General features: G+C 41.1%; 1 protein-coding gene across 1 annotated transcript; it reads left to right on the top strand.

Annotated features, from left to right (window-relative positions):
* The first annotated feature begins 16,635 nt into the window (after positions 1 to 16,635).
* msc (musculin (activated B-cell factor-1)) lies at positions 16,636 to 19,505 on the top strand. The gene is made up of 2 exons (XM_078398714.1): positions 16,636 to 17,073; positions 19,419 to 19,505. The coding sequence occupies exons 1-2, from the start codon at positions 16,636 to 16,638 to the stop codon at positions 19,503 to 19,505; spliced, it is 525 nt and encodes a 174-aa protein (XP_078254840.1).
* Positions 19,506 to 24,084: the final 4,579 nt, after the last annotated feature.

Raw genomic sequence — 24,084 nt, 5'->3', positions numbered from 1 at the left:
CGGCCCCGGTGGGCCGAAGGGCCTGTTTCCGCGCTGTATCTCTGAACTAAACTAAGCCACATGATGTGGAACAGACAAAATGGTTCTTGGTTGCACTTGCTTGCATTGAAACATACCTTCAATACATATATTCCTACTGTACATCTCACTCCATCTGCACACTCCTTTATCTAAGGTCCAAACATCTGGATTTATTCTTGTTTCATTGACCAGTTATGGGACTGCTTCCCCAATAACTTAATTCTGATCACTTATAAAATTGGTAGAAACAAAAGGATGTAACATAACTTGTTTATCACTAAATTCTATCCAAATTATTCTGCCAAATATCTGCCCACCAATCCACAAAGGCACAACTATTCACAAGGACTCTGTAACATGTTTTTTTTTAATACTCACCACTGTTTGGCCTCTAAGTTCAAAGGTAAACTTGAGGTAATTTGGATATTCGTAGATCAATCTTCATTGATCCAAAATTATTTAATGTTACTTGGGATTTATAGGCCTTGTCGGAAAGTAGTTTTCACAAACAAAGATAATTAGACACCAGTTCTGTCACACAGTCATTATGCTACAGTTGAATAGTTGGCATTAGTTGGTACATTTCGCTAAGCAGGTTCTGGCCACAGCTTAGGGCTTTACTATTGGGGGTTAGGCTGAGTTGAGAACACAAATTGACGTTGACAGATGTACAAAAGATAAATCCATGCCTATCGCATAGGTCAGTGGCAGGATATCCGTGACACTTTGACCAAAGGGTGCTGCTTGCATGGTTGCAAAATTTACATTGCTTGGGCTTCTGTCCTGCTTCTGTGGTTCCTCTGTTCATTGACCAGCTCCAATGGGATGATCGCATTGAATGGCGGTGCTGGCTCGAAGGGCTGAATGGCCTACTCCTGCACCTATTGTCTATTGTCTATTGACTTTACCTGGTGGGAAGATCATGAGCAAGATACTCCCCAAGCTCTGGTTCTATGTTGAAAGATTTCAAGAATGGGTTAAGGGAGTGTTTGGGACTTTTGTGGACATGGTCTGACCAGCTCATCTGCGTTTGCTCATCAGCCAGGCACGGATGTACAGAACGTTTGCTAACTTGAGCTCCTCATATGTCATGTCTACCTGACTGCCTTCATCAAAAAACAATGGGTCTGACTCAGATTGAGTTGTCAGGCTTCCTTTATCAGAAACTAGGTTAATCTTCTCTTCATGTAAAACATTGCTAATAATTTGTGTTAAAATTACCTGCCTATAATTTTCTAACTCTAATTAATTCATCTTTTTAAATAAATAATTATACATGTTGCTCCTTTTCTGACCTCAGAATGTTCAAAAGTATTTCACAGCCAGTTAAATGTTTTGGTGTAAGTTTTAGGAAATGCACCAAGAAATTTTTCACAGCAAGGTCTCAGAGACTGCATAGAAATAATGATAAAATACCATGACTTCTCAGTGATGTTGGTTGAGAGAAAAATACTGACTAGGGCATTATAAAACAGTCCCCAAAGTATTCATTACATCCATGAGATTCTTCACATCTAAATGAAGACAGCGACTTATTTTAATGTCTGAGTAATCACTATATTGTTTAACCAGTACGACATTGAAATACCTGCCCAGATTTTGAACACGCAAACCTTCCAGCTCATGGGCATGAGTTCTAATAACTAAACCGTTGATGACAACATCTTATAACACATTGTTAAATTTCCAATTCTTAGGGAACTCAATGTTAACTTAATATTTGTGATCTTTCTTTTAACAGTATAAAGTAAATAGTTCAAGCATTATCTGTTATTACTTATTCAACTTTAGCTTAATGACTGTGCGACAGAACTGGTGCCTAATTATCTTTATTTGTGAAGGCTACTTTCCTACAAGGCCTATAAGATCCAAGTAACATTAAGTAATTTTAGATCAATGAAGATTGATCCACATATATCTAAATTACTTCTAGTTTACTTGTTACTATCTTCCCTTCTCTCTCTCCAACAAATAAGTTCTCACAACGTATCAGAGATGTAGGACTAGTATTTTATTTCCAAGAATGCTGTGCTTTTGAGTGCTCTATCTGTGAAATTCTGTTACTAACAAAAGTTAGTAACATTGTGATTATTGTATCTCCCTGAAAATCTGACATGGCATGTCTGATCACTAATTTTGCTTGTGTCGATGAGGTGATTTATGTGTCAGAATTTCCAAGCAAGATTTAATAATGTTACATCACTCTGAGTTGCACCTGTGGTGGGGAAAACTCAAATTATCTGCAGTGCAGCTCCCCGAGCAAGTCACAGCCTGGTACTTGGTACCAACTCAGAGAGCTTCCTTTACCCATTACCTTCTCCTCCCTCCAAGGTGCTTACATTGCCCATCACTTATCAATCAGTCTTGAACTTTGACCACCCCATATCTCCATCACCACTAGCAACATTATCTTTGTCAATGGGCCACCTCCAGCCCCGAGCCCTGATTACCAGCCCTTCTTCCTGTGAATCTATAGTCGCCATCACAGACTTACCTGATTATTTTTTTTCTGTTGCAGTGAAATAGCGCAGCCTGTAAAAACAAATTCATCAAGTCTGCTCAGTAGTCCCTGATGTCTCAGGACTTGGAAGCTACTTATTTTTGTTGTGGCAGACCCATGATCAAAATATCCTGCCTTGAAATGTGCCTCCTTCAACCCAGCCTTCCATTTCGTCATATTCTCTACCCTGAAATCACAATGATTTCTCCATGTGACCTATCTGACCGAATCGGGCAATCTTTGGCATTCACGTCTATTAATGTTTGGTTACCTTCAAGCATCTGTTGCCCTTTAAAATAAATTTATGAATTCCTTTTCAAAATATATTAGTGGCAGATTCCAATATTTCAACACATTCTAACTTTGAGGATTATCTTTCTCAACTTTCAGAGAATCCAAGAATCAAAGTTGTTACAGAAATTTGGCCCAGCATCTTTACGCCAGCACCTGGTAGAGCAAACTCTTTAGTCTAATTGCCACACTGTTTTCTCCAATGTGCTGGATATTATTACCTCTCCAGTTCTCCTTTGAAAGCCCTGCGAATTGTTTTCAATAAAAAAGATGCAAAGTGTTGGAGTAACTCAGTGGGTCAGGCAGCATTTCTGGAGATCACGTGGTCAAGTGTTTTCACCATGTTCACAAGCAGTAATTTCCAGATCATGTCTATTCCAAAAACTCTCATAACTCCAAGGTCCTATTTAGAACAATTACCTCTGTCATATGTCCCGCCCCCAGTACCAGCTTAGTTGGGTCCCCTGCTAAGTGCGAAGAATTCGCTAAATTTTTCACCAACAAAGTTGAGAACATTAGAATGAACATTTCCCCTCCCACCCGTGACCTAGCTGTCTCACTAGTCTGTTCATCTAAATTGGACTGCTTCCAACCCGTCACTCTATCCTCCCTTGCAAAGCTTGTCTCCGCTATGAAACCTGCAACCTGCCCCCTTGATCCTGCCCCCACTGCCCTTCTGAAGGATGTCATTGCAATAGCCGGTCCCAGCATCCTCTCTATTATCAACAGTTCTCTGGCCACTGGCACTGTTCCAACCAGTTTCAAGCACGCGGTGGTCCAGCCCCTACTGAAAAAACCTAACCTAGACCCCACCTTGCCTAGCAACTACAGACCTATTTCCAAACTGCCATTCCTGTCAAAAGTCCTTGAAAAGGCAATTCTAAACCAATTAGTGCCCTACCTGCACCAATACACCATCCTGGAAAGTTTCCAGTCAGGTTTCAGAGCCCACCACAGCACAGAGTCTGCCTTGTTGAAGGTACACAACGACCTGCTTCTCGCCATCGACACCGGTGACTGTGCAATCCTGCTCCTTCTCGACCTCAGCGCAGCGTTCGATACAGTGGACCACACCATCCTTATTGACCGTCTCCGGTACGCGGTTGGCATTGATGGCACTGCCCTGAGCTGGTTCGCTTCGTACCTCAAAGATAGGAGTTTCGCCATCAACATAGGCAGTTATTCCTCTGCTCCAGCTAGCCTCTCCTGCGGAGTTCCACAAGGCTCCATCCTAGGCCCCATTCTCTTCTCTCTATACATGCTTCCCCCTTGGCCAAATCATTCAAAGGCACGGCATTTCTTTCCACTGCTATGCCGATGACAGTCAGCTTTACCTCCCCCTGAAACCCAACAACCAGTCAAATTTAAACAGCCTCTTACACTGCCTTGAGGACATAAAATGTTGGATGGCACAGAACTTCCTCCAGTTAAATGAAAGCAAGTCTGAGGTCATCCTATTCGGCCTCCCCGACTCCATCAAATCGATAACAGGCAGTCTTGGAAGTCTATCCTGCCTAGTCAAACCGCATGTCAAAACCCTCGGCATGATATTTGACTCTGCATTAAAATTTGATAAGCAAGTCAACGCTGTGGTAAAAGCCAGCTTCTTCCAACTTCGAACCATAGCTAAAATCAAACCTTTCCTCCAATTCGACGACACAGAAAAAATCATTCACGCTTTCATTTCCTCCCGCCTAGACTACTGCAACTCACTATACACTGGGATCAGCCAATCTTCCCTGTCCCGCCTGCAACTGGTCCAAAACGCCGCAGCGAGAGTCCTGACGGGTACCCGTAAAAGGGACCACATCACCCCGATTCTGGCCTCTCTCCACTGGCTCCCTGTACGGTACAGAATCAACTTCAAGCTCCTCCTATTCACGTATAAAGCCCTAAATGGACATCCCCCCCCCCACATCAAAAATCTTCTAACCCCCCTCTCTAACTCCAGGTCCCTCAGGTCGGCCGACTTGGGGCTACTCACTATCCCGCGGTCTAGGCTTAAGCTCAGGGGTGACCACGCTTTTGCGGTTGCAGCTCCTAGATTGTGGAACAGCATCCCTCTCCCCATCAGAACTGCCCCCTCCATCGACTCCTTTAAGTCCAGGCTCAAAACCTATTTCTACTCCCTAGCGTTTGAGGCTCATTGAGGAGGCGCTGTGAACTGTTTGCGTGCTACTGTATGTTTCATTTTTTTCCTTAGTACCTAATCAGATGTACAGCACTTTGGTCAATGTGGGTTGTTTTTAAATGTGCTATACAAATAAAATTGACTTGACTTGACTTGACTATTCTCTCTTGAATTTCTACAGGTTGCATCACGGCCTGGGTCGGCGAATCTAATGCACAGGAACAAAGGAGATCACAAAATGTGGTGAACACTGCTCAATCCATCACAAGTACTGACCTCCACACCATTGAAAGCATCTACAGGAGGCGCTGCCTCAAAAAAGGCAGCCAGCATCATCAAGGACTGACACCACACTGGCCATGCTTTTATTTCACTCCAGCCATCAGATAGAAGGTGCAGGAGCCTGAAAAGTGCAACATCTAGGTTCAGGAACAGCTTCTTCCCAACAATCGTTAGGCTTTTGAATATGCAAAACTCCAGGTAAAGTGCCTAAATAAGAATCATCTTGATTACACCAGGGACTTTGGGCTTTGCTTTGTTGTTTGCAGAAATTGTGTTTTTTAATTTATTAAACTTATTTTTTATGGTTGTTTATTATATAATCTATTGAGTACTGTGTTATTCAAACCTGCTGTGCTGCTGCAAGTTAAGAATTTGATTGTTTCTTTTCGGTACATATGACAATAAAACACTCTTAACTCGTGATTTGATTTTCTGCATGAGCATAACTCTTGTATCTTTCGACGACAGTACTATATTTATAGTGTCCTAGTCTATGTTCCATCTGCAGCTTTCCATCTAAACCAGTATAAGTCTTATTTAGGACAGCTTCCTAGCTGTTATCAGGCAACTGAACTATCCTATCAACAACTAGAGAGTGGTTCTCAACTACTATCTACCTCATTGGAGACCCTTGGACTTTCTTTAATGGGAATTTACTGGATTTTATCTTGTACTAAACATTCCCTTTATCTTGTATCTGTACACTGTAGATGGCTCAATTGTAATCATGTATAGTCCTTCCATTGATTGGTTAGCGCGCAACAAAAGCTTTTCACTGTAGCTTGGTACACACAACAATAAACAACTAAACTGAAATATATTTCTTCCTTATTATTAGAAATGTTACTGTGCCTTGGTGACTAATGGAAATAATCATAATCATAATCATAATCGTAATTTATTTGCCAAATATGTTTTGTAACATACAAGGAATTTGGTTTGACGTACAGTCATACCAAAAAAAGCAACAAGATACACAACCACATAAAAATTTGACATAAACATCCACCACAGTGACTCCTCTCCATTCCCCGCTGTGATGGAAGGCAATAAAGTCTTATCTTCTTTCCTGCTTTTCTTCCGCGGTCGGGGGAGTCGAACCATCCGTAGTCGGGGTGATTGAAGCTCCCGCAGCCGGCGATCGAAGCTCCCGCGTCGGGACGATTGAAGCTCCCGCATCAGGGCTGTCAAAGCTCCCGCGGCTTGGAGCACCCGAAGTCGGTCTCTAACCAGAGACCGTGAGCTCCACCATATTAAAGTCCGTAAGGCCCCGCGCTTGGAGCTCCGAGGTCGATCTCTGGCAAAGGGTTTGCCAGCTCACGATGTTAAGTCCACAGGCTCCCGCAGTTGGAGCTCCCAAGGTCCCAGCAAGAGGCCACCAGCTCCACAATGTTAGGCTGCAGTGCAGACAGAGATATGACACGGAAAAACTCGCATCTCCGTCGAGGAAAGAGATTTTAAAAAGTTTCCCCCACTCCCCCCCCAACACCCCCCCCCCACATAATATAAAAATAGAGATAAACTAAAACAAAAAACTAAAAACACAAAGGAGGAATAATACTTAAATTATTACAATTGAAATCTTCTGTTCTTAGATTCCCCTGTCCCAAACCTGGCTCCAGTCTTTATAAGTGACATTCCATATTGCAGCAAAATCTTAATTTGTCCAGGTTTTATATTCCTAGTTTATCCCTTCTGAGGTGCGATACTCTACAGAAACAGCCACTGCATTTTGACACTGCCCATGTGCTAATTTCACAGCACTCCCCTGCTTTTTTTTACTACGAAGCTATCAACTGCCCACCCCTTTTTAAGTTTCACCCGCAGGTGCTCTAAATGAGGTTCTGCTGGCCTTCTTTATTTACAAGAATACCAATTAGGTTTGCTTGCTTTCCCTGTTTATACTTACAAGGTCCAATATCACTCTTCACCCTGAACTCTAATTTGCCCATCCAGCTGGCAACACCTCTTTCTGGGGACTGGTGACTTTCAATTATCGCACCTCTTTGGAGCAAAGAGGTCCTTCTGCAGTTGTACAGGGCCCTAGTGAGACCTGGAGTACTGTGTGCAAATTTGAGGAAGGATATCGGGCGGCACGGTAGCACAGCGGTAGAGTTGCTGCTTTACAGCGAATGCAGCGCCGGAGACTCAGGTTCGATCCTGACTACGGGTGCTGCACTGTAAGGAGTTTGTACGTTCTCCCCGTGACCTGCGTGGGTTTACTCCGAGATCTTCGGTTTCCTCCCACACTCCAAAGACGTACAGGTATGTAGGTTAATTGGCTGGGTAAATGTAAAAAATTGTCCCTAGTGGGTGTAAGATAGTGTTAATGTACGGGGATCACTGGGCGGCACGGACTTGGAGGGCCGAAAAGGCCTGTTTCCGGCTGTATATATTTGATATGATATGATATGATATTCTTGCTATTGAGGGTGTGCAGCGTAGGTATACTAGGTTAATTCCTGGAATGGCGGGACTATCATATGTTAAAGACTGGAGCGACTAGGCTTGTATACACTGGAATTTAGAAGGATGAGAGGAGATCTTATCGAAACGTATAAGATTATTAGGGGGTTGGACACGTTAGAGGCAGGAAACATGTTCCCAATGTTAAGGGAGTCCAGAACAAGGGGCCACAGTTTAAGAATAAGGGGCAGGCCATTTAGAACTGAGATGAGGAAAACCTTTTTCAGTCAGAGAGTTGTGAATCTGTGGAATTCTCTGCCTCAGAAGGGAGTGGAGGCCAATTCTCTGAATGCATTAAAGAGAGAGCTGGATAGAGCTCTTAAGGATAGCGGAGTCAGGGGGTATGGGGAGAAGACAGGAACGGGGTACTGATTGAGAATGATCAGCCATGATCATATTGAATGGCGGTGCTGGCTCAAAGTGCCGAATGGCCTCCTCCTGCACCTATTGTCTATTGTCTATTGTCTCTTTGGTATTATCAGCCGTAAAAGGCTTAGCATCTATTTTTTTTCGATACAACAAAGTGTTAACCACATCGCATTCTATAAAGCACAAAGTATTGGAGGAACTCAGCGAGTCAGGCAGCATCTGAAGTGGGGCTTTGTGTTTTAGTCAAGATTCCAGTATCTGCACCTGCACTGTCTTGTGTCTCATATTGTACAAAACAACTTTCGGCGTTAGAAAAAATGGTCAATAAGAACTGAAGGGAGAGAAAACAAAACATGAACGAACGTGACAAAAAAAACCAGATGATGCAAATCGGAAAGGGAATGGAAAAAGGCCGGAGGCATTCCTTGTCTGTGAAAAAAGCAGCAGGCTTGTCAGAAACTTCATTAAAACATTTACCCTCTCCACAGACGCTGACCGACTTGCCGAGTGTTAAACATAGAAAATAGGTGCAGAGGAGGCCATTCGACCCTTCGAGCCAGCACCGTCATTCATTGTGATCATGGCTGATCATCCCCAATCAGTAACCCGTGCCTGCCTTCTCCCCATACCCCTTGATTCCGCTAGCCCCAAGAGCTCTATCTAACTCTCTTTTAAATTCATCCAGTGAATTGGCCTCCACTGCCTTCTGTGGCAGTGAATTCCACAAATTCACAACTCTCTGGGTGAAAAAGTTTTTTTTCTCCTCTCAGTTTTAAATGACCTCCCCTTTATTCTTAGACTGTGGCTCCTGGTTCTGGATTCCCCCAACATTGAGAACATTTTTCCTGCATCTAGCTTGTCCATTCCATTTAAAATTTTATATGTTTCTATAAGATCCCCTCTCATCCTTCTAAATTCCAGTGAATACAAGCCCAGTCTTTCCAATCTTTCCTCATATGACAGTCCCACCAACCCGGGGATTAACCTCATGAACCTACCCTGCACTCCCTCAATAGCAAGGACGTCCTTCCTCTAATTAAGTGACCAAAACTGCACACAATACTCCAGATGTGGTTTCACCAGGGCCCTGTACAACTGCAGAAGGACCTCTTTACTGCTATACTCAAATCCTCTTGTTATGGCCAACATGCCATTAGCTTTCTTCACTGCCTGCTGTACCTGCATGTTTATTTTCAGTGACTGTTGTACAAGGACACCAATGTCTCGTTGTACACTTCCCCTTTACCTAATCTGACACCACTGAGATAATAACCTGCCTCCTTATTTTTGCCACCAAAGTGGATAACCTCACGTTTATCTACATTATACTGCATCTGCCATGCATCTGCCCACTCACTCAACCTGTCCGAGTCACCCTGCAACCTCTTAGCATCCTCTTCACAGTTTACACTGCCACCCAGCTTTGTGTCATCTGCAAATGGTTACTTTTAATTCCATCATTTAAATCATTAATACATTTTATAAATAGTTGCGGCCCAAGCACCGAGGCTTGCGCCATTCCACTCGCCACTGCCTCCCAGTCTGACAGGGACCCGTTTATTCCTACTCTTTGTTTTCTGTCTGCCAACCAATTCTCTATCCATGTCAATACCCTACCCCCAAAGCCCTATCCTCAATTGTTGTCGGCTTATTTCAACTTATTAAAGTATTTTTGCAGGTGATTAGTCTGGTCTACCCCAACAGCTGCTGACGACCTTCTACCGCTGCACCATAGAGAGTATCCTAACACATGGCATCCCTGTGTGGTACCTCAGCTGCATGGAGGCAGAAAGGAAAGCTCTTCAGCGGGTAGTCCATAGAGCTCAGAGGACCATCGGAACACAGCTACCAGCCTTGGAGGGCATCTACAACACATGATGCCTCAGAAAAGCCACCAGCATCTACAAAGACTCTTCACACCCCTGCAACAGTCTGTTCGAATTTCTACCATCGGGCAGACGATACAAGGCCTTCTACGCCCGCACCTCCAGACTCAGGAACAGCTTCATCTCCAGGGCCATAGCTGCTATGAACCGGTCCTGCTGAGCCGGATGGTCAAAACGCACAGTGATCCGGCACAGATCTACTTGCACTTTATTCTGTCTTAAAACAGTTACAATTTGTTTCGTTGGGTTGTTGTTGTTTAAATTCATTAAATTATTGCATCGTATGGGAGGCGCATTCCCAATCTCGTTGTACCCTGTACAATGACAATAAAGATATATTGTATGGTATTAGCTAGGGGTTTTGAGTTCTAATAAGTGCAAAGCGTATTTCAGTTCTGACGTTCCTTTTTAAGCGTCCCCAATAAATAGTTTGGTTATCTTCTGTTCTTTCTGAAATGTTACTGTGCATGGGATTTTTTTTTTAAATGTAACAGTGGCTCACATTAAAAGGAACCCTGCTAAATGCAGGGGTCGTTAGCAATAAAGTTTAAGTTGTAATGTTTAACCAATGAAGCTCTTAAAGTTAAAACCTTCAAGATTAAAAATGAGCAACATGAGTAATAATTTAATATGGAAAGCATTTCATTGCCAGGCTATTATATTCCATTGAAAATGAAACAAAGTGCTGGAAAAACTCAGTGGGTCAAGCAGCAGCCCTGGAGAATATGGAGAGGGGATGTTTGGGGTGGAGACCCTTCTTCAGACTCCATTGCTCCCTCACCTTCCTTATCCTCCGGCAATGATGGTCCAGTTTTATACTGCCATCATAGAGTCTGTCCTCACCTTTTCTATCATGGTCTGGTTTGGCTCAGCATCCAGAGGCTGCAGCGCATCGTTCGATCAACCGAGAAGGTTGTTGGCTGCAACCTTCCCCCCATTGATGAACTGTCCACTGCAAGGGCCAGGAAGGAGTGGGTAAGTTCATCTCTGACCCCTCTCACCCTGGCCACAAACTCTTTGAAGTATGTCCCTCTGGGAGGCGACTCCGGACTGCCAAGGCGCCACAGCCAGACATAAATACAGCTTTTTTTCCACGAGCAGTAGCTCTACTCCACAGCCAAAAGTCTGTAGCCTCCTTTTGCTCTGGTAATTTATTTTATTCTTCACATTTAAATTATAATAATAATAATAATAATAATAATGTTTTATTTTTAATTGTCTACTGTATATTGTGTTGTTATCCTTGCGAGCAAAGCACAAAGGCAAATTCCTTGTATACATGTATAATTCGGTAATAAAATTTATCCAGTTCAATTCAATATTCAATTCAATTCAGTTGGGTGTCGAGCGCATGAACGATGAAGGATTGCGAATGTTGCCAACCAGGATGTTTATCACATGGGAAACCAAGTGGGATGCTTCCGTTATAATCTAGTGCAAGATATGCACAGCTTGTTTGCGATCAGGCGCTTCTTTGATCAGGTTTATTCCTCCTCGGTTTACTCCTAGTTACACCTATACTGACCGACAACCGATACAATGCATCAAAAAATGTGTTTTCCTGAAAGACAGAAATCTTCGCCTTGAATATAACTCTGTTCTGTGCTTTGTGACTGTGTATGTTGTAAACAATAAGGGATGTCTTTATCCCATTAATGGCTAAACAATTGCACCATGCCTGGATAGGAAAAAAAACTGCAGATGCTGGCTTAAATCGAAGGTAGACGCAAAATGCTGGAGTAACTCAGCGGGTCAGGCAGCGTCTCAGGAGAGAAGGAATGGGTGACGTTTCGGGTAAAGACCCTTCTTCAGACTGATGTTCTGAAGAAGGGTCTCGATCTGAAATGTCACCCATTCCTTCTCTCCGGAGATGCTGCCATGCCTGGAGAGTTAATTGGGCGTAGGGTACTGACATGAATAGAAAATTGGTTGGCAGACAGAAAGCAAAGAGTGGGGATTAACGGGTCCCTTTCAGAATGGCAGGCAGTGAATAGTGGGGTACCGCAAGGCTTGGTACTCGGACCACAGCTATTTACAATATACATTAATGACTTGGATGAAGGGATTAAAAGTAACATTAGCTAATTTGCAGATGACACAAAGTTGGGTGGCAGTGTGAACGGTGAGGAAGATGCTATGAGGTTGCAGGGTGACTTGGACAGGTTTTGTGAGTGGGCAGATACAGTTTAATGTGGATAAATGTGAGGTTATCCACTTTGGTGTTAAGAACAGGAAGGCAGATTATTATCTGAATGGTGTCAAATTAGGAAAAGGGGAAGTACAATGAGATCTGGGTGTCCTAGTGCATCAGTCACTGAAAGGAAGCATGCAGGTACAGCAGGCAGTGAAGAAAGCCCATGGAATGTTGGCCTTCATAACAAGAGGAGTTGAGTATAGGAACAAAGAGGTCCTTCTCCAGTTGTACAGGGCCCTAGTGAGACCTCACCTGGAGTATTGTGTGCAGTTTTGGTCTCCAAACTTGAGGAAGGACATTCTTGCTATTGAAGGAGTGCAGCGTAGGGTCACGAGGTTAATTCCCGGAATGACGGGACTGTCGTACGTTGAAAGACTGGAGCGACTGGGCCTGTATATTCTGGAATTTAGAAGGATGAAAGGGGATCTTATTGAAACATATAAGATTATTACGGGATTGGACACGCTAGAGACAGGAAATATGTTCCCGATGTTGGGGGAGTCCCGAACCAGCGGCCACAGTTTAAGAATAAGGGGTAGGCCATTTGGAGATGAGGAAGAACTTTTTCACTCAGAGAGTTGTGAAGCTGTGGAATTCACTGCCTCAGAAGGCAGTGGAGGCTAATTCTCTGGATGCTTTCAAGAGAGAGTTAGATAGAGCTCTTAATGATAGTGGAGTCAGGGGATATGGGGAGAAGGCAGGTACGGGGTACTGATTGTGCATCAATTCACCACGGTGAATGGTGGTGCTGGCTCGAAGGGCCAAATGGCCTATTCCTGCACCTATTGTCTATTGTCTATTGTCTATTAATTGGCTGTCCAACAATAGTATTTGCTGGTCCAACCTGGTTTGGATCTGATTTTGATGGTATTGGTGCTTGGAGCATGGACACCTAACTTTCACGCTAATAGATATTTTTAAAATATATGTCTTATCACAACAAATGTTCAATTAAGAAAAGAAATTGCTTGTGCCAGAATTCTGGAGAGTTCTAACGCACTGTCCTCAACAGGAAAAGTTAATTGTGGTTCTCTTCCCACAGATGCTGCCTGACCTATGTACGTCTCCGGCATTTTCTGTTTTTATTTCAAATTTCCATCACTCCGCCTATTTCTCTGCATGACTGATAGCAGAAGAAAATCTTTTTTTCCTGCCCTTCTTCAGACTATATTTGAGTTTGTTTGGCTATGAAATTAAACGTCAAATTCCAATTAAGACACGGATAACATCAGTTTTGTTGTCAGTCCATGGTTTTAAAGTTAAAGCATTTCATAGAATTCAGCGCAGCCAATTCATAATTAAGCTTAAAATATACAAAGTGCTGGATTAACTCAGCGGGTCAGGCAGCATCTCTGGAAGACATGGATAGGCAATGTTTCAGGTCAAGAAATCTGACGAAGGGTCTCCCCTACTTCTTCTGTAGTCTGAAAAAGCGTCCCGTCTGAAACGTCGTCTATCAATATCCTCTGGAGATGCTGGCTGACCGCTGAGTTACTCTTGCACTTTCCGCTTTTTGGTTCCTGTATCTCAAAATGAAGCTTGCTTGACAATTTATTTATATGTCTCAATGACGCTTGCATATCTCTATGAAACACCACTCTATTTCAACACATGATAAATTCACAGCGCTGCAGTTTTAGAGTACCGAAGCACATTTGAAACGAAATATATTTTATTTGTTACACATTTATACCGGGCATGGTTAATTTGCCGAGTTTTCGTATAAATACAAATAGATCTCAATGTTCACATTAAAAACCAGCACTCAACAGTTCCAAATCGGCCAGGTTAATCCTCTGAATGATACCATCGATAAACGAATGCAGTGAGGAATAGCAAATGTCACTTGCACCGAAATCTTATACTGAAATATATCACATATTTACAATATGCCATCCTTTACAATAACAAACGCCATGTGCTTCGTGCATTGTTAAATTGATTAAATTCATTTTCGTGGAATACAACAGAAGGGATTGTTTATTTAACAGCTCTTATTATTTAATTTGCAATTTGAAATGGTCTCGTGCTTTTTAGAAAGGTTTTTAAAAGCAATGTTGCTGTCCACGCGGCGCAGGTTTTCAGCGGCAGGGGTATAATTAAGGACCTTCAGTTTGTTTATAAGTTCGCCTGTGGAGTATTTAACAATACCCCCGGCCTTGAGAAAGCAAGTCTGACCTCATGAGAAACCCCGAGCCGATCGATTTTCTGCTTTCATAAGACTTTGTCTCGGTAGATGTAACCGGATCTGAAAAACGTGGGGGAGATGCAGCATCGAGCATTTTTCCATACTAAGCCATTCAAGCAGGTTCGATTTCCTTGATCAACTGCGAATTCTCGTATTGCGGTCTTCGTAAATTCTGATATTTTAATCCCCATACTTTCCCGGTGAAATTTAGCCCGACATTTCGTATTGCCCACGTTGGCATTAATTACATGAGACATAACTAGTTATGCGTTGGTGTCTGACATGAAAAGAACCGAAGTTTAGCGATTTGCGCTGCAAACGGTCAGACTGTGTTCTTGACATTTAAACACTGAGCTTCTCCCAGAACCAGAATATATGTATGCAGCATGTCCTTGCACGGGAACCCGACCCACCATACATTGGGTGAATGATTCGTCACAAAAAAATGTTCACGATATATCCTCCTCTTAAGTTTAAAAACAGTAAAATGTGTTTATTTGGCTATTTGTAAGGAGATAATTAGAACATGTAAACGCACTCCACCCAGTCAAAGCACAGTCCAATCTTTCTGTTGTAATCGAATCTGTGGTCAGTTTTTGGAAGGTAATTTCAGTTTGGAGTACTTGAGTACTGGATAGGAGCTGGAAACTTCGAAGTTGGGTTCTTCAGGTCTCCTTTGCTTCAGGACGACAGCACTTCCCATTTGTAGACTGTGATTTATCGAGGTCACGAGTGCTGCCACTTCTGACAGGTCGATGCGATGACACTTCGTGGTCCCGTTGCGCCACAGAGATGTAACTGGGGTCAATTTCTTTCCTGTAAAGTCTCCACGGTCCTGGTCGCTGAAGAAACACCCAGATTCGAAAAATAAGGCCTCCATTCGTTCTGCTATCGATGGGATCTCTGCAATGTTTACAAAATCAATCAATTCTACCATTAATCTTCAGGAGCATCTGCAGTTCCTTCCTATACAATCTTTAGGAGGTGCTTGTTTCAAAACGCACCTGCACAAACAATCAGGATGGGGAGGGGGAGGGGGGGTCGAATTTTCAGAGATGCCCATTTATTTTAAAAAATAAAATATTTTGCAAAACTCAATGCAAGACCATGTAAATGTAGAAAATCTCTCCCCGCCCTCATATTTGTGTTTCTGTATGTATATTGCAACGGTGCAAATGTTTCCTGCAGGAAAACATTCCTACAAGGAACACATGCAACGTTGAGAGGGAGCCTCGAATCCGTTATTTTAAAAAAGGATCTTAATTTATCTGGTTTCACTGACTGGCATCAAACGAATTTGACTAATTCTCAGTCTAGCCTTGGGAATTCTTGGGCCATAGCACGGCAATAAAAGAGCACAAGAAATTCTGTAAGTTGAACAGCAACCCAATACAGGATTTTGGCCAACCTAGTAAACAGCGAGGAGTTAAATGAATTGCAAAGAAAATCAGGGTTTGAGCATTGGTGAATTTGGTCTAATCTAATTTCAAATTCGCAATCCTTGACTGTATTTAAATTCGGATAATTTACGCAAACAGAATAATTAACTCAAAAAAATAATCTTTTCGGAAATAAAATCCAGTGAAGTGTACATCCGATAATATCATGGTACCTTTTAGGAGCAAATTGATATCATATATATAATTTTACAGTTGAGAATTGAAGAATTGAAGACTTGAGAATTGAAGGGGGTACAATTTGATACCATATATATTTTGTCTATGTTTTACCTTAAAACTAAAGCGCCTCAGTCATTTCATTTATTAGTTGTGGTAGCTGTATTTATTTCACGTTATTCAAAACCCCTGTGTATTTCGGGAGGTCAGATATTAAAAAGAACGACAGCGGTAGTGCTTCACCTCTTCGTTAACCGAATGAGCTGTTTAATTAGTGTTTGTTTTAACAGCGATTGATTGAAGGCTTCCAACACAAATCCCAGTTTACATGGGATATACCAATGAGCGCCCGATAAAACCTCAGGACGCTGATTAAATGATCGGCCTCTGGAAGTGAATGTCAGGCACAGAAATGTTTTAACATGTCCACAATAGAAATGGAAGGAGTGACTCTCCTTGGCGCCCCCACTGACGTGTGGACACGGTTGTCAGTCTTTGTCACTCCCATCCCCGAATGGTTAGACCCACATAGACCAAATGCTTCCACTTTAAAAGTGATAGTAGGGGAGGTGGGGTTTCTTTTCTCGACAAAGGAAGTCTTTTTGAGATTTTTTTATTTCCCTGGTATTTAACGAATTTGTACAGGAAGACCTTTTTCACTTGAGGTTCATTTCAATTTTCCAGAGGTATCATGTCTACTGGATCTCCCAGTGACACCGAGGAGTTTCAGGAAATGGAATTACAGGGGCTTCATCTCAAGTGTAACGGGTTGAAACACGAGTCGAACGAGGCGGAATTCTACCTCTCTGCTGAAGACACTGACGAGTCGAGCTCCGACTGCGGCTCCAAGAGGAAGCGGCGAGGGGCTGTGAGGAGAAAGCAACTGGCCAGGCTGGGCAAAGAGGGCAAGCAATCACAGAGAAACGCCGCCAACGCCCGGGAGAGAGCCAGGATGCGAGTCCTGAGCAAAGCCTTCTCCAGGTTAAAGACCACCCTGCCCTGGGTGCCCTCGGACACCAAACTCTCCAAGCTTGACACCCTCAGACTGGCAGCTAGTTACATCGCACATTTAAGGCAAATCTTAGCAAATGATAAATACGAAAATGGATACGTTCATCCGGTAAATCTGGTAAGATCTGCTGATAGTTCACATGAGTTGATAGTTCGCTGATAGATAACATGAGAAAAACAAAATCTACCAGGGGATCGAGGCACAAGGTGCAATTGGCATTGAGAATAGAGTATTATACTGCATTCGTATACTGCATTCTGTTCATACCTGAAAATTCTGCTAAACGTAATAATTAAAAATGTTTACTAGGGAACATGTTAAATCAGTATCACAACATTCTTAGTGTCGGAAGGAACTGCAGATACTGGTTTAAATCGAAGATAGATAAGAAAATCTGGAGTAACTCAGCGGATCAAACAGCATCTCTGGAGATCACCTATTACTTTTATCCAGAGATGCTCTCTGAGCCGCTGAGTTACTCCAAGTTTTTTTTTTGGTCTATCTTCAGTAAATTCTTGTTGCGCTCCAGCGGAGATTTCAAGCCATGAAATTATACACAATATAATTCAGTAAACAAATGTAATTCTCTTAATAGACTTGGCGTTAATTAATAAATACGATCTCGCCTTTTGCGCTTTAAAATTGTGTGGTACCGTGAAATGAGTGGTACCTCTGACTATTATTCCAACTAATGGCAACCTTAGAATAGACCTTAGTCTATTATAGCGGAGTCAGGGGGGTATGGGGAGAAGGCAGGAACGGGGTACTGATTGAGAATGATCAACCATGATCACATTGAATTGTGGTGCTGGCTCGAAGGGCCGAATGGCCTCCTCCTGCACCTATTGTCTATTGTCTAATACACACAGGTGCATCTTCAACATTTGCACGTCGTTAAAAAAAAAACCATGAAGTGCAAATACCCGTTAAATAAAATTCTCGAAAGCGTTTTGCAGCATGGAAAACCAAAAGCTATTGCGGTACGTTAAGAAAGAAATCCGAGCTCCCTCACATAAATACTTTCCGATAAAATTCGCGAACCTCAAAGCCAGGCCGGATCATATTTAAACGCTCAGTTACTCTTGGAAGTATTGTTCATTGTCACCAATTAAATAATAATTTCTTCTCTGGCGAAATCTGAATAAAAGAGCAGTCTTCATTCTTAAAGGAATTTGTAAATAAGGTGAAATCAATGATCCTTTAAAACAAACCGAAGATGTCCTGCCCTGGATCGGTAGATCCTACTTGTTAACAAATCCGGAATGGCAAACATAAGTCAAAATTAATCAAATAAGTTAATATATGTTACAGTATTAATATTAAGATAACTTTCTATAGTTGCAGTTAACGCAACTAACCTTTAACCTGACTCTGAACAAAAGGAACTATTTCATTTGCACTGAAGTTCAGATACATATTTCAAATAAGGTCTATTTTCTCTTCCTTTTATTTCTGCAAATGCAATCATGCTACTAACTTCTAAAATGTCAACATGCGGGATAAATCAATGGAAGTGGCATTATAATCTGTGTATTGAACTGTGCGGTGCCAGCTCCATTTGTCTCAGGCCGCTGACTGATCCAACAGGAGAGGAGTGTTTTGTAAGCTAGTTTACGGAGCTACAAGACAACTGGTCAACTCAAACAGTTTTCTGATATTCTCTGGAAAAAATAGGATAAATGGAGCTTTATGTGCGGAACTCTTAAGATCTGCTGCTTCTGAATAGCTATTATAATTTTGCAGAGTATTTTACCCAACAGCAGCAAGTGGACTGCATTTCTGGAATGCTTTGTCTGAATCTTACATTGAAAAGATCGGTGGTTTTTTTTGTATTTAAATTGCTTCAGAATGGTCAACAACAAACCCAGCTAATTACCTAGCAAGTTCATGTTAAGGTTCAAAATAAAGATAATATATGCCTGATATTGGTTAAACCGATGTGGTCCATTTTCCCTTCAGGACAAACTAATGGATACAGACATATAGAAACTGATTGTTCATCTGCATTTGAATTTTGACTAATTGCTTGTTTTAATTGTTTTAGGATTCAGGAAAAAAATGCTAGTTAGGATGAATGGGCTTTCTTCAGTGTTGGTCCAGATAGTAACAAACCATCAGTCTCCAATCCACCACTTTATTAAAAGAGATCACAAGGCTGTTGTTTACTATTCCATCACTAATTCCCATCTTATATTAAAAATAGATAATGCTGCCCCTCAGTACAAGTGACAATAAATTAAACTGAAACTGAAACTGCCGTCTCGTATAGATTTATCGAGTAACAATCTGTGTTTGGTGGATGTTACATTATCTGAGTTAATGAAATTCAATTCAAAATCTGCGGTAAGATCTCAAGAAGAAATCTAGATTTCCTATTTCATAGAACCAATTCGCGGAAATTTCTCACAATCTCATTATAAAAAAGTGGATTATTACTCTAACTACTTTGTTTCAAATTTCAGACCTGGCCATTTGTGGTCTCAGGAAGATCAGAGGTAGATAGCAAAGATCTCTCTACCACCTCCAGATTGTGTGGGACGACAGCTTAACAAAATAAGCGCCTTCCATCTTAACTCCCCCATCAGCAGCTAAAGTTTGGCCAAACTGATCACGCGGATGCTCCATGGAAATGATGGAGGATTGCATCACTACTTCCTTTTCTTTTTAAAAAAAATGTGTTTTGACTGCACGCTTTGCAGGACAAAGCTATTGCTTGTTGAAATGTAATTGTTTTAGGATGAGGAAAGTTACAGTGCACTGAACGCCTGCCTCAACCGACCGTCCAGAACATTTTCCAGTCCTGTTCCATTTATGGATGATCTTTTTCACACACACCATGGGTTAAGATACCAGGAAGCTGAACTCCACGCACTGAAAGTACATTCACCAATTTTTTAAAAGTTGAAGACTTAGCAGTATTAACCAATGCTGATTAATCATGACAACACGGAGGAGAAGGAAGTCTCACTTAATGTATCGTAGTTGTATAGTTGTATAGCAATGTACAGTATAGTAGTTATTTTTGTATTCTTGTATATTACTGCTTGGATGAAGGCGCCACTATTGCCTCCAGTATTTTGTTAGAAATTGGTATTTTGAGTAGTGCTCAAGCACGTAACCTTATATTGTATGGTTATGGTTTACTCTTTAAAATGTACAGTTTGAGTTCTTTTATGTAAAAAAGGTCTTTGTTGTTGTTTTATTTTTTTTTAATTAACTTTATAAAAAGAAACAATAGCACTTTACATATTGTCCATCAAAAAATTGCTTATTATGTAAGATTTTCACATTAAACGCAATGGTTTGAATTTGTGTCCACAGAATCTCAAAACTCTGGAAATTTAAACCTGTATATTGTGAGTTTCAGAGATCTAGCCTATATATTTGTTCTTGCATCGTTTCATGAAACTAAATTTCAGCTTTGGAGCACAACTGAGGACTTCACTGTCATTGAGCGTGTGTGTGTGTATTTTATGGATGTTATATGGTGCAAATAATTAATGCAAGAACCATGGTGATGTTATTGCATGGCACATTGTCCATTAGACCTACAGTGCCCAAAGGCTTCTTGACCAGCATTTCACAAACTGACGACGTTTTCCATCAAGGAGGTCAGGCTCAGCAGCTGCATGGAAATGTTACCACTTCCAAGTTTTCCACCAAGACACACATCATCCTAAGACACAAGTCGTGGACTTTTCATTGCTGCTGAGTCAAAGTCCTTGAACTCTCTACCAAACACACTGTGGGAGTATTTTCACCACTTGGACTTCCATTGTGCAAGATGAAGGTTGACTCTGTCCTTCTTAATGTTGTCTTAGGATATGCTTTAAAAGTTGCTTCTTTTGGTGCTAGCCACAACCTGAGAAGATGTTAAAATTACCGCTGTCTGGAAAATCAACCACAGTCTATGCCCTAGCACTTATATTTTCTCATTTTTGCTTCATGAAGTTAGCAAATGTGTAAATGTGAACTCATCTCAACAGGGTAGCAACACGTGTTAGCGCTCTGTTAAAGTAGATGGAATAAACCACAGGCAAAAATAACCCCATGTCCCCATGGCCAGTTGTCCCATTATTAATGTTTTAATGTGTAAAAGGAACAAAATCATTAAAGTTATCTTTCACCAAGAGACTATCATCATCATCATATCATATCATATCATATATATACAGCCGGAAACAGGCCTTTTCGGCCCACCAAGTCCGTGCCGCCCAGTGATCCCCGTACATTAACACTATCCTACACCTACTAGGGACAATTTTTTTATTTTTTTTACATTTACCCAGCCAATTAACCTACATACCTGTACGTCTTTGGAGTGTGGGAGGAAACCGAAGATCTCGGAGAAAACCCACGCAGGTCACGGGGAGAACGTACAAACTCCTTACAGTGCAGCACCCGTAGTCAGGATCGAACCTGAGTCTCTGGCGCTGCATTCGCTGTAAAGCAGCAACTCTACCGCTGCGCTACCGTGCCGCCCTATGTCCCAATACCGTGCCGACTATGTCCCAATTCCATTATATATTCTCAGATCTGTGGTTTCTTATTCAAGCCTGAATTAAACTAATACAATATTTACTTTTAAGGTATAAAACCCATCGTCAACTCTTACACTGCTGCTAATGCAATATCCCATAAAAATACTATCTCATCACAACTTATTTACAACACACCAGCATGAATAAAATAAGCTAGTTAAAATGACAACACTTGCTACTTATTTTAATTTTGATCAATGTTAAAAGAAACATTAATTCACAATGGAACCCTAAGTCAACCTCTTTTCAATGGTTCTGTATAAATAAACCTTAACCTGTTCACTGCCAAGTTTTTTTTCACTATTGGTCATGACCCAAGTATACTCAGGGGTGGCACTGAACAAGTTAAATGTTGGTCACAAATTTCAAATAATACAGTAAGTATGCTTCTGAACTACAGTGTTTATTAGATTAACCATTTTGTGGTAGTAAATCACCTTATTTAACCACCGCATGGTATGCTGTATGAAAAGTTGTTCCAAGGCTCTACATTGAATTGAATTATATAATAGAGCGAGATAAAATAATAATAAACAAGTACTATGAACAATTATAAAGCAGTAAAATATACACTTTCAGAAGAGAATGCACTTCACTCCATTGCAATTCATTATCCTAAGTTATCAATGTATGCCCAGAACTAATGCAATAGTGACTGTAAGATGTGCTTAATGGACATGGTAATTTTATGATTTGTCAAATATTTAATTAAAGAAGTGTTTCCTTTCCCTATTAATATTCTGGGTTTATCATATAAAAAGTGGTTATGAAAATAATTATTAAGAATTAGTATTTCTAATATGTGATATCTTAGCTTGAAAGACCAATTTCCACAGACTTTGTAGATGAAAGACAATTGTTTTAATGGGCATGCAGGTAGTTGCCTCAAGAAGAATTTTTTTATTTCATTGGTCATAAATCTGATTGCAATCAAGAAATTAGTAGGAAGATAAACAAATATTTATTCAATGGAGAAGGGGATTACAAATAAAGTATTAAACTATAATTTACAGCTCCTCAACTTGAACTGTTTAAAATGACAGGCTGGATATAACTGTCAGCGAAGACTGAATGGTGCCAGTAATTTGTGACACTTGCACTCTCCCGATGACTTTCTGACAGCTTTTGCACAAATTCACATTAGAAAATCAGCCAAAAAGTGCAGCAACCTTAGCCGAGTATTTGTATCTGTATAAACAGAACAAACAACTGTGTGTCTCCTTAACTGGTCTTGTTAAACAATCATATGTATACAGATTAAAATCTTGTAGCCAAAATACTATATCAAGTATTGATATTTTGCTGCATTTTACATTCTGTTCTAGGGGTTTTTTTCACAACGAAGTGAACCATGTTGGTAGTTTTTTTTACATTTGCAATCATATCGTTGCCAGTTGATTAAATTTAAATGCAGTAAGTAAGCATGATTAGAAATCGTTTTGCACTTTACTAGTGTTCTATAATCTGGGTGAAGACAGATTTGCAATGGCTAATAACATGGGTGCAGTGCAGTCACCATCAGCAAGCCTCATTTCCAACGTGTGACAAAAAAATTCTTCCCTCAGTCCCATTGCGTATAACACCTAAAATATGTATTTTTGGTCACACAATATTACATTTTTAGGTAATTAAATTCTACCAATACATCATTATGCCAAGAAAGTAGTAGTTAAAAGTATTATCCAAATATAAACCATGTAGGCATCAGAGCTTCAGTCTGAAGAAGGGTCTCGACCCGAAACGTCACCCATTCCTTCTCTCCCGAGATGCTGCCTGACCTGCTGAGTTACTCCAGCACTTTGTGAATAAATCGATTTGTACCAGCATCTGCAGTTATTTTCTTATAGAGCTTCTATGTTCTTTTGTGTTGGTCTTTGGTTGGACAGCATTGTTTCCATGGTCAATAGGCCACGGGACTCAAACACCAAACCAGAGAATTGAGCATCTAAATCAATTGATATTTTGGTGCACTAACATTTTTGAATGATATGCTTAACTGAAGCCTCTTCAACTCTTTCTGATTGATTTACAAATCCCATAGCATTGTTTAAAAAAAAGCAAGGAATTCTTCAAAGTATTCTTGCCAATCAATAACACTAAAATACAGATTTATATACTAGATATTATCTAATACATTTCAAATATCATACACAGAACGTAAAGTACTTTGAGATGTTCTGAGACTATGAATGATGCAATTTACAACTATGGATAGGAAAGGTTTAGAGGGATATTAGCCAACCGTGGGCAGGTGGGACTAGTGTAGATGGGGCATCTTGGTCAGCATGGGTAAGTTGGGCCGAAGGGCCTGTTTCCATGATGTATGACTCTTTGATTTCATGCATTCTCCAATTCCAGACCTCGTAGTTTGGACCAAACCTTCTTAATATGTTGGAGAAGCTAAACATAGTTTTACTGACTCCGGTTCAGAGCAGCCTAGTACAGTTCGCATGAGTAACCCTGATCTTCCTGTGCTAGGCATTTAAATTTTCTCTACATCTCCCACTTTGGCCTACGCAAGGATGGTATACACAAAGATGAAATACCTTTGTCCTGTGGTCTCCTGCAATGTTATGTTGAGGTCTTC

This window comes from Rhinoraja longicauda, chromosome 4 (genome assembly GCF_053455715.1).
Source record: "Rhinoraja longicauda isolate Sanriku21f chromosome 4, sRhiLon1.1, whole genome shotgun sequence".
Classification (NCBI taxonomy): domain Eukaryota; kingdom Metazoa; phylum Chordata; class Chondrichthyes; order Rajiformes; family Arhynchobatidae; genus Rhinoraja; species Rhinoraja longicauda.
This window is presented reverse-complemented; position numbering and strand designations above follow the sequence as displayed.

Excerpts from the sequence above, each read along its gene's own strand:
- msc (XM_078398714.1), top strand. The coding sequence starts at position 16,636 with ATGTCTACTGGATCTCCCAGTGACACCGAGGAGTTTCAGGAAATGGAA. Across the intron at positions 17,074-19,418 it reads ACGTTCATCCGGTAAATCTG|ACCTGGCCATTTGTGGTCTC; the intron begins GTAAGATCTGCT and ends TTCAAATTTCAG.